Here is a 12,529-nt window from a genome sequence, read left to right on the forward strand (position 1 = left end):
GAATTTCTCAATTTGGATGTAAACCTGGAAGAGACACATCATGTTCACAATAAGCTGTAATAGAGGACTATTTTTATGCATTCGACTTTATGAGAAACAAACTGAAAGTAATGCTCTGATTGCTCTTTGAACTGCCTGGGTGCAGCTTGCTACACTACATTACAGTGCTCACTACCATTACAAGAACAGTAGAAGTTTTTTTTTAATTAATGTCAAAATGTTTCCAAAACATCCACTTGTGATACTTTAGCTACTTAGTTACACAATTCCATATTAATATAACTATCAAATGACTACCACTACAACATTTATGTTTTTACAATAACAGCAAGTCGTGTTCTTACTACCTATGCTTAGAAAATGATAAAACGTTATAACTTTTTATGAAGTACATAATATAAGCTTAATAATGTTAGAACAAGCACGTTAAAACCAGAACCCCCTGTAATTTACCAAGTTAAATACTTTGATGCATAACATATGCATAATTAAATTATTATATGGAAGGTTGTATACTTTTGTCCAACTGAGCAATCTTGCTTTTATCAAATATACCGACTTTTTAATGTTTAAAGTTTAACATCCTGTAATACAATGTTTAAAATGATTAAACGTTTAAACAGTATACAACATAAATGCTTAATTGGAAATAGATTGTCCCTCAGCAGTGACTGGGATTCGAGACCGTGCGTTTTCTGGCGACAGCTCAAATGTTGTACATAAGATGTTAACCACCTGGTGGTTTTCCAAGGTATTTCTGGGTACTATTATCCTATTTTAAAAATATGGTATGTTGTGCAGCATCCACCGCGTTTTAACGCAGCATACCCCACTCATTTTGAATGGCTGGATCTGTACACATAACCCTCTAATTTAACACAGAATAATAATAATTGTTTACACTTATATAGTGCTTGTTGTACACTTCACTCAAAGTGCTTTACGGGTAATGGGGACTCCCCTCCACCACCACCAATGTGCGCATTCACCTAGATGATGCAACGACAGCCATAGTGCACCAGAACGCTCACCACACATCAGCTATTAGTGGGGAGGAGAACACAGTGATGTAGCCAATTCATAGATGGGGTTTATTAGGAAGCCATGATTGGTAAGAGCCAATGGGAAATTTGGCCAGGACACCGGGGTTACATCCCTACTCTTTTCGAGTAACGCCCTGTGATTTTTAATGATCACAGAGAGTCAGGACCTCTCTGTTTTTTTGTCTCATCCAAAGGACAACACCTTTTAACAGTGTAGTGTCCCGATCACTATACTGGGGCATTAGGACCCACATGGACCGCTGGGTGAGTGCCCCCTGCTGGCCCCACTAACACCTCTTCCAACAGCAATATTAGTGTTTCCCAGGATGTCTCTCATCCAGGTACTGACCAGGCTCACACCTGCTGAGCTTCAGGGGGGTTGCCTGTTGTGAGTTGCAGGGTGATATGGCTGCTAAATAAAGCCATATTTGTTGCTGCTAAATAAAGCCATGACTGCAAAAATAAAGCAAATCGAAGTCCTTATGTTTGCACAATAATAAACTTCAGTAAAGACGGACAATAAAAAATATTCTCATCTGAAACATCAGATTAAAACAAGAACAAGAAAATACTTCACATAGTCTGGATGTTCTATTTACTGTACAAATGCAGAACAGCAATATCCTGGAATTTTCTTGGTATTATAGTTAATTATTCTCAATGTCACATTTTACAAAAAGAAAATAACAATTCTGTCAATCTAGTTTTTAGTTTAAAAACAAATATATCTATATAATTTTGATACTTCAATTTTATTTGTTGATATTTTCATTGTGATTTTTTCCCCTAGTGAAGTGCACAGACTTTAAATTGTTAATGAGGCATGATTTAACAACGTTTAAAATTCTCTAGTCCCTAAATTACATTTTAAATTCAGATTAGGCCTTTTTCGAAGCTGACAAATGCATATGTCTGTTTACTAAGTGAACATCTGAATGCACAAAGATGCTCTTTCTCTCCGTTGGTTCAAGCATGAAACTCTTGATCAAAATAAATATCAGAAAGGTCTTCTGCCTCACGCTTTTCTGCATCTTAGCCATCTTCCAATTCAGTGCCACTTTAAATTATTTATGAATGAAATAACAGCTGTTAATAATTTACCCAAATGGCTATGTAAGGCAAAGAGTGCATGACACAAGGATCAGGGGTATTGCTGTGTTTATGGCTCCCATTCATCTTGTGTGATTATTAATCTTTAGCTTTAAGTGAGTGTGGAAGTCAGGCCACAACCACTTTAACACAGCTATTTTAATGGTCAAATAAAGTTATAATATATATTTTTTTAGTTTAGTTTGTAAGTCTCATTTTGATCAGCACACAATGATTATTTAGTTTAGATTATTCTGAGAGTGATTAATATAAATGCTTTTGGTGATATTTAGCTCTTCACTGAAAGGGCAGTCACTTAGTGAATATTTAATTCATGAGACAGATGAAGAACTAAAATCAGTTGTTATAGCTCTTCTAATGACATACAGTACAGTAGCAATGAGAGACATCAGCTTTATTTCCTTATTTTATTAATTGCACAACACTTTAAGGCAAAAAACAACAATTTAAAAATATATAATACAAATAAAGGGGTGAATTCTCAAGTGTGTGTAATTAGTGGAGTGGCATAAAGATCTATACTAGGACCATTGCACTTAATTTATATTACCAATTTGGATTCTTATATTATTACAAACTTCAAATACACAGAGAAGATTTCGCTAAAATACAAGAAAAATCTGACAGGTGACATTGAAAAAAGAAGAGTGCAGAGATTTGCATGCAGGAGGAAATACAAAATGGGAAATATTGAGACGCATGCATCATTAAAATATTCCTCACAATATGGAGAAGTAATTAAAAAGGAAAACTGTTAGGATCTTGAAATAGGAAAGATCAATATAAAGATGTTTCATTGCCATGACCAGAATGGTTTCACATGGTTAAATACTTAGCATATACAGTAGAAAAATGAGGCTCACTCATTAATATCAAAAGGAGATGGAGTGCAATGTTACTGGGTACAGTGAGTTTCTCACTCAGCGGCAGTGTGGTTTTATTTATATTAACTTTTCCACTGTGATTTTGTGGTTATTTTGAGTGTGAGTATTCTTTTTTCTAAAAGACACTTGCACTTGGATCTATGCTTTATGCCTTATCCTTTACAAATATTTAATCTTTCAGATTTGATAAATCTTTGCCTCAATCTCTTAGGTTTAGAGTGTATTTTGCCTGGATAATGATCTTATACAGATTTTAACAAAAGTGTACCTTCTTCTTATACTTTTACTAGATATACTACTGTACATTTTTTCACCATTGATTGATTTAGAACAGTTAACACCCTTTAATGTAACTTTACAGATTGATGGTCGTAGTTGTTAATTATTCTCATTGTGAAAGCAATGAAGTTGAGTTACAAAGCTATTTTCAAATGATCTCAATTATTTGATAATCAATATGGTAATGAATTATTGTTGAACTTTGTAAAAGGTTACTCGTATAATTATTTTAATATTTATTGTCACTTTTGCCGTGTATATTTTGAAAAAAAATACTATTCAATTTGAATATGTCTGTGTAGTAATTTACGAACACCATATAAGATAGTCAAGACATAAATGGTAGATTAAAACAATCGGGCCTACGTTATGGTGAAAGTCAATTCTGATTTTCAGGGCAACTGATCATGGAAAATAATTTCTGCACGTTCATAAAAAAGTGGTTCTTTGAGATTATACTGTAAGTACACATTGCGTATCATACTGTACACAGCCCTTTTAAATTTTTGTCCTCCAAGTATATATATACAGTATAAATCTATAATCAACAGACATTAAGCACTCCATGTGTTATGGTGATGCCTAGCAATGCCAATGATATTAATAGGCATATAAAAAGCTGTATGTTTCCTATATAGTTGGAGTAAAACGTGTTTTTCTCTTTTTCTATTATCTATATACTGTAATAAAGTTGAAAACAAATCTGCACTCAAAACACTAAATAATTCAAAATACTCAAACGAGTTTTGGAATCAATAGCATTTGTAACATTTGAATGCCTTTAAAAATATTTGGGGGTTATTATCTGTTACACCAAAGAAAACAGCTTGCAACAGCCATACTTCTTAAGAACTGAGTTAAATACCTTTTCTTGCATCATTATCATCTGTAAAATTAAGAAACCTTGAGCATACCTTCAACTTGATAAAACCTTACAAAAAGTTTCTGTTTAGTTTAATTGCAAAAACACTAAACGTCTACCAAAAGATAGGTAAAAAAAATGAAAACAAAGCCTATTCTGAAAATACAGTAAAATGATGATTGTCCATCGTGTCTGATGATGACGGTTGTACTTTGTGCAGTTCATCTGTTTGAAAGATGAGCTGCATGAAGAAACCTGAGCGGAAAAGCTTTTCAAAGTGGGAAAGCCGTTGCACTGGGGCAGTCCCACTCTCTCCACCTCAGAAGCCTGGGTCCAGTGGTACAAGTAACTGTCACGACTGGAGACTTCCTTGGTTGCAGTGGATGGCCATGATGCCTTTCAGTGCCTTGTCATGCCCTTCACTTTCAATTGAGCGTTGGAACAGTATAGTGTCCCTGTCACTATACTGGGGCATTAGGAGCCACACAGACTACAGGTTGAGCACCCCCTGCTGGTCCCACTAACACCTCTTCTAGCAGCAACCTTAGTTTTTCCCAGGAGGCCTACCATCCAGGTACTGACCAGGCTTACACCTGCTTAGCTGCAGTGGGTTGCCAGTTGTGAGCTGCAGGGTGATATGCCTGCTGGCACAGTAAAATACACTAGTACAATAAAACATTGGCCTTTTGATATTTTGCCACTTATCATTTGCATTATCTCATAGACTTTTTTTTTCGCCAAGCTATTTTTTAGCGGCCGCTAAGAATTCAGGATGTGACAACCATTTATTTCAGTAGCATGAATAAGTTGCACATAATTCCATAATTGCAAAATATACTTATTCAGTGCTGTGTATCATCATTGGGAGTTTAAATAGCCAGAACCAAAATCCAACTCTCTAAAGATAAACATCCTTGTTCGACATTTTCAATTTCTTTTAGAACAGAGCACAAGACAGTCACAAGTTCTGTTACCTGAATATAACTAAAAAATTGTGAAACAGGCTCACTCTTCAGAACTCAGAAGCACCTAAACAAATCATTTTAGGTCACAGGATCTTAACTAACATAGTTAAAAAATCAAAGCAAGAAGATTAACATTTAATGTTTTTTTTCTATTTTTCTTCCTTAACAGTGACTAAGCTTGCCACTTTCACTTAGGAAGCTCAGTAAAAAATAAAATAAATCAGTGTTTGCCCAAAATTCCGCTGGGAAATTTGCAGGGGTAAGTGACTGATAAGAACATTACTCAAGACCACAGTGCTGATGGGTGGCATCTCCCTGAGTGAGTACATTTTTATTGCAGTAATGTTTTCTTCTCCTTATAATCACATTGAGACAGATAAAAGCTTTGTACTCACACATCATTCACATAGCAGGGATACGGCATTTGCTGAACAAATACGCCAAGTGGTTGGGATTTAGACGTGTGTGCTCTTATAATGCCGTGGTCCATCATGTCCTGCAGATAGGCGAATCCTCCCCATATATAACGTAAGTCGTTATAGGAATTGTCACGAGCCCCAGGAGCCCATAACCTTATTAGAGAAACACAAATCATTGTCAGCAATGGGGGGAATGGGAGTTTCTCGGAGCACACAATTCACATTGTAGCTGATGAAGGCTTTTGTTGCTTCTTCTCCCCTGCAAGTGACAAATTACTTTTAATTTATGAACACAATACATACAATACGGATCTTACTGTTAGCAGCCCAGAGAAATTCATTCAGACCTAAATTTAAAGTGCTTTTCAAATATACCTCTATATACTTTAAAACAAATTCATCCTTACAGAAGGAATACCAATGTTGTATGCACGGTATTAATATTTATGATTATTTTCTTTAAAAGACAAAAATAAATTGTAAACACTTTTTTTAAAATCGCCCCATTCTTAAAAGAGCTTTTTTTAATTGAGTTCTGGTTCTTTCTGTTGCTATATATACTGTACTGTATATACAGTAGGCACTCACATTCACTTGAATTTTACTAGCTTTTGTTTGGCTCTATTGTTATATGCTTTGAATTCCTTGATTTTAATGGAAGACCACAAAAAGAAAGCATGCTGAGTCTCTTACAGAAACAACAGACTATAGACCACAGATACTCACAGTCTATGTTGAGTACATTTAGACAGATATGCTACAGATTGTCTTGAGTACTATACTGTCTGGTTCCTTTATTACATCCGTCTTTTGAAGTACAAAAAATCAAGGATCTTGTTCTCATCAAATGTTTGATGTCAGTGAACATGTTCAGTACAGTATGTGTTCTCAAATACCTTTCGGTTCAGTGATCTGTGGCATCTGATGGTGGTATGGCAGTGTTTGTGATTTCAAGGGGGTCTATGGTTGCTAATGCTTCCTATTTACTGGTCAGACATAACATGAATTGTTGGCAGTACAATCTTTCAGCCTGTGCCACCAGGAACTCAGGATTCCTGTGGACGTCATTAATTCAGTTTCAGCCTAGGTATTATGTGACAGTTTTCAAACTCACAAAATAGCATATACAGATACACTCATGCCTGCACAGGTGTTATGTGCATTATTATACAAAATATCAAAAGTGAAATTCATGAAGCAAAGCTTGAAATAAAAAAATGCATTGCCAAACTTTTTCAAACATTTTTTATTTGAACGTTCTTTAAATATATACATCTAAAAATGTATATATCTGTTTTTCATATGATTCTTTTAAAGGGTAGGGAGTCACTAGCATTTACTGTATGTATCAAGTTTGTGTAACATTCCTTTACATACCTGTCCTTCACTTTATGTGTCCTTTCAACTTCATCAATGTCCATCCTGATTTTGTACTTCACAAAATGAGGAGGCTGGCTGGCTGTAGGATTGATGTCCTCAAAAACAATCCCAGCCCAGAATTTATTTTGTTGAATCAACTTCATGGACCTTTCAACTAAATTTGCTTCACTGGGGACCGCCTCAAATTTGTCTAGGACCAGGCACTGTAAGAAATACATCCATAACCTTTTAAGAATTTATTAGAGAACATATGAAAAGTTACAACAGAAAGAAGAGCATTCAGCCCATCAATTCCATTTGGTAGTTAGCAATTATCTAGTAAGTAAACTATTTGAACTGAGGGACTTATCCTGCCATTTCTTGAAAGAAGCCAGGGAAACAACTGTGTCTAGTGATCTTGCTTATAAATGCAGTTACACAATTTAAAAGGCCTAGAAGTTCCTATTACTGTCATCAGCACTTTAAAGCCTTCAATGTTTTATTTGAACCCACTGGTTAGAAGTTTGGAATACTGTACATCTCAGTTTTGGAGGTAAATATCAACCAGTATCTTCAACTGATTTTACTTTTACAGATGAAATTTGTTACCTAGAGAATAATCACTAGCTGTAGACCTTCCCTCTCATTTATCAAAAAGATCCACAGAGGACATTTTGTCACATTATTTAAATACAATTTAGCACAGCAGGTACTCGAGATTTCTTTTAAAAAGATATTAATTCAGAGTTCAATTTTAGTGTCATTTGGTTCTTCCAGAGCTTAATCGTAGTCACCATGTTTGAATTAATTTCCCTTTACAAAGTTGATCATTGCAATTTATATTTTTCATTCTTAATTCTGAATATCAGGTGTTTTTTTTGCTGTAAAAAATATTGTTTATGAGGGAGACTGGATTTCAACCACATTTATTACCACACCATGATATAAAAGTCTTCATATTATTCAGTTTTCAACTTTGCTTGAAACTAAAGTCACATTTTGAATTGGAAATTCTAAAACTGACAGATATTTCTTGAGAATCTTAATTGTTTCTTTATTATTAACTTGTAATTCCAGCTTCAGAAAAGCAGCCCCACTTAAAATAAATGCTCATTAGAAGACTAAGGTCTATTCCCTATCCAAGATCAACGTAATAAATTTAGGCCTAAATCCTCATGATGAATTTCATTTTATTTTCCCCTTTGATCATTATCCTTTACCTTGTTTTATTATGATATATTGTGAATGTCAATAAGAGCCTGGAGGCTAACAGAAAGAGTCCAAGGCTTCAAGATGTCAGGTCAGGTACCAGGATGATATTAGTTAAATTGCTTCTAATAGACTAACACCTAATGAAGCAAAACATGTTTACCAAACCTGTAAAAAACTTTTTTATGCAATTTAAAAACAAAATCTTTTAGAAAATGATGCACATCAAAACTACGGTTTTTACTTTGCATGTGCAGGGTATGTTTTATTTTCTGTGACACTGTACCATCATATACACCATTAAATATTTTATGGGTTAATATGAATAGTGAAGAGCTAACTCAAATAAGTATAAAGTACAGTATTAAAGCATACAATAAATTACTTTTCATTACTACAAGATAAACAATTTCAGGATTCATAATTCTATTCTTGCTAACTCCCTAGGTTCATCCTACAGTAAGTAATAATGTGAAATTGGACATTTAATTGGACATTAAGCTGTCTTTTTAAAAAATTTGGATTCACCTCTTGCTTTTAATATGCAGACAAATTTGGAATGACTGTTAATCAGCACACATCACTGCTATAAACCTCATTTCACTGCTGTTGTAGGGTCAGGGGGTTAAGGACTTTTTTCAATAAATGTGCACAATCAGTTCCATTAGCTACAGTATTTTTTATGGTGGAAGTACTACAGTGGCAGTACAGGAGTACTGTTGGTATGGTTCTGTTATTGGAGTGGTGCAGTGCAAATCAAGCCCATCTAAAAGATCTGGCAAGCTCTATAGTGGTACCTGAGTAAACACAGTTATGACAAGGATGGAATTAGGACCAGTGATGCCCAAGTTACAGGGCACAACCTGGACTCAACAGGCTTCTTTTCTGGTTGAACACAGACCCATACAGAAGCCTCTGGACATGGACCCCTATTGCTTAATAACAACTTTAAACTTGAGAAAATACCTGATTTGGGTAATATGATAAGCATTATGAACTGTAGAAAAGTAACCTATTTTAATTTTAATTATATAATTCACAAATAGAAATATGATCATATAACATAAAAAGCTTCTATTCTTACAGAAAATATAGTAAATCTGTTTAGTTTCTTTTTTTGATTGAGAAGACTATGAGTCCCTCCTACATCAGCAGTAAAACAAGGATCCAAGCTCCCAAGTGCGAACTAATAGAGGGTATATTTAGGAATAACTTCTGGACTAGCTTCTTTGTAATAACCTCTTCTTTTAACAGCATTGGGTGTCTGGAACAAACTGCCAATATATGTTGAAGCTATAATCCTTCAAGAAAATGCTACAACTTTCTTATTGCACACAGTGTTTTAATCACAGAAGCAAAGTGTATTGGTACCTACTGTATCTGCATATCAAGCTGTTCAAGCTCTGTATAAACACTGATAATCTCTAATAAGAGCTGACTGTGGGTCCTTGTATTGACTTTACAGTATATGCAAGGTGGAATTTGTTTATATCTTTGCGTCTAACATGGCCACATGGGTCTCAGCAATGTTCATATTTTCAATCATTTATATAGATTTTAAACCCCTGTATATATGTACAATATAGTGCAGGATGAAAATGAAAGGTGAAAAACATCTTTGTCTCACAATTTACTATATGTACCATTTTTGAACCAGTCTCTCACATACAGTACCACCAACCTCAATTTCATTATGTATTTCTGCATCAGAAGGCCTTAGTCAGAAATGGGACTCGGCAATCAAAATGGCAAAGACTTGGTAAAATACTGTATGTACAGTAACTTCAGCATTATCAGGAATAGCACTTATTTCTTAAGAAAGCTAATCAGTTACTGTATGTCTTAAATAATATTTTGTAATGATGGGGGTCCAAAATATTATGAGAAATTTGTATGAGGAAAAAACAGACCCCTATAAACTGAGTGAGTCTGCGTAGGACTTCACTGGTGTAGTTAAAGGCATCTCTCCAGTCATAGGCAGGCATTCCAGTAGGTCTTGCTTCTGGGGAACCATTGTATAGGAAGTTTGAAAGCCGTTCAGCTGTCCATCCTGAGCCACGCAGCTGGAGATTTACTATTGCCGCTACTGCTGGGTTATTCAGCAAGGCCTGTTGGGGGACAAACATGTCTTTTAAGTAATCACTGCAGACAAAACAAGAAAAAGAGAGAAAAATGTGCAATATATCATTTTGATGCTGACAGGTTGTTTTAGTTGTGATCGTCACTTATTTGAAATGCTTACATCTATTTCTCTGAATGAAAGAAAAAAGATTAAGCTAGATGTCACTGTTGCACTGCAACCTTACAGTTGATAAGAACCCCCTCCCCTTAAACACACACTCACACCCAATCTATTTTTTATCTTCCCTGATTTGCTACAGGGGAAGAGCAAGGACTACAAATGTACATGTATCTAATGTTAGCACTGTACACAAACACATACTGTATAGTTGATTTCAAAGCAATCAATTTTTAAAGAATCGGTTAATATAAATGGAAATAAGCCTAAAGTTATAGCCATTAATGCAAACTGTTAAACACTTAAATTGGAATGCCCTCTAATGAAGAGTATTATTACCAAAAGACTCATGAATAAGGATCCCGGATTTTAATATATTTTATTTCGAATGCAGCTATGGTCTGTGCACCAAATAGAATTCTGAAATTAGAAAATAGCAATCAGGGTAAGAATAGTATATTAATAAAGCGTTCATCATATTCCATTAGTTGTTATAATGGAGAGTTTGAAAGAATGATTTACCCTGGAACCTGCATCATAAATGTACTGTAGATAGAAGGTAAAAAACAATATACAGTACTAACAATATTTGGCCTGCTGCTCTGTAAGCTTTTGTAATCAAGTTAAATAATTGTATGTAAACAGTATATAATTATTTTTTCACAGTTTATTAATATTCATCACTGAACAATAAAACTGTTCACTGAAAGACACAGTTTACAATATTTTTTGCAAAAAGTTATTCTACCTACTTGAAACACAAAATCAGATATTGAAAATTCATGATGAATTTAAAAAAATATATTTGGACCAGTTGAACTGAATGAAAGGTTGATAAACTTGCAAAAGATTTTACTTTAAAGTTATATTTGTACTTGAAGAAACAGTGAAGTACTGTAAATCTTAATTCTAATATGTAAATCTTTTTGAGTCAGGTACAGTAAGTGCATTGCTCTGTCAAAACATTTGTTAAATGGATGAGCATCAACAAATATAACAAAACTCATTTTAATTTTATTTCCATCACGTGGAAAAGAGATTTCCACCAGCACTCCTTATACCTTGAAACTCAATTCTGGATTTTCACCATTTTATGAATGTCATATGGGTCTAAGTGGCATTTATAACTACAGTAGTTTTGCTAAAATCTAAAGCCACTTTCCTATATACAGTCTATCTAAGGAACAATTAGTTCACTGCACAGTTCCTGACACAAGATGATGTAAATTGATCTCAATTATTGTGTATTGATTGTGAAAATTAAAAGAACTCTTGGCAACTCCACTGATGCTATAGAATATGGGTACGGCTTTAAATGACCCATTAAATTTGAATTATAATAACCTAAACTCAGAGAATCAAAAGTTGCAATTTGATCATTATAGGATACAGTTGCATGGAAACTGGAACTGCTGAGTTATTTTAATTTGGGATTTTACAAGGAGGTGTATTAAACTTATAAAACTAAAAAGTTATGAATCAAATATATTTGCAACTATTCAATTTTACTGACTATGCTGTTTCTAATATTTAAGGGTAAGATCAAATTTTATTTTTTAAAAATAATCCCTATTACAAGAACACTACCATATATACCTTTTATCAGTCTACTATAAATGAACATTTTTAGTAGTTGGTTTATACAGAATGTTCAAGCAGGGAAAAACATTCACACTTTGGTTCATACTTAGTATACATGGACTCTGAGCATGTCCCAGAGGCCTATTACAACATTCTTAACATCATTCCCAGAGCACTTTCCCTGTCTCTTCAATTTCTGTTTTATTTAGGTACAAACAACCTTTCTATCTTCCTTCTTACCAAGCTTGTCTTTAAACTCACTTTGTCTTTAACTACTAGCTGAACTTTTGAATGTACTACTTTACCCTGATTATTGTTAATAATATCCAACAGTAAATATCACTCAACATACAGTACTCTACATAGATAATACAGTACTGTACAGTATATTGTTATATAGCATCTTGCAAATATCTTCATCCTATTTCGGTGATGCTCCACTTTTTCATTTTTAAAGTGAATATTTGTAATAAAAAATTGAATGCTCAGCCTGAACACCTTTATGGTCAAAAAAGGTTAAATTCCTGCAAAAACTCCCAAAAATCTAAAAAAGAGTTACAGATTTACTGGTACTGGAGT

The 12,529-nt window shown here is 34.2% G+C and overlaps 1 protein-coding gene across 1 annotated transcript in view; it reads right to left on the reverse strand.

Moving 5' to 3' along the window:
- Window positions 1–12,529, reverse strand: part of LOC102683509 (phospholipid-transporting ATPase ABCA1-like) — a 310,746-nt gene that overhangs the window by 203,382 nt on the left and 94,835 nt on the right. The window contains exons 12-14 of the mRNA XM_069192079.1: window positions 10,041–10,238; window positions 6,940–7,145; window positions 5,539–5,715 (exon numbers count right to left, since the gene is read on the reverse strand). Coding sequence (XP_069048180.1) covers window positions 5,539–5,715; window positions 6,940–7,145; window positions 10,041–10,238 — 581 coding nt within the window. The remainder of the gene's footprint in view (window positions 1–5,538; window positions 5,716–6,939; window positions 7,146–10,040; window positions 10,239–12,529) is intronic.

Source organism: Lepisosteus oculatus, chromosome 1 (genome assembly GCF_040954835.1).
Source record: "Lepisosteus oculatus isolate fLepOcu1 chromosome 1, fLepOcu1.hap2, whole genome shotgun sequence".
NCBI lineage: Eukaryota > Metazoa > Chordata > Actinopteri > Semionotiformes > Lepisosteidae > Lepisosteus > Lepisosteus oculatus.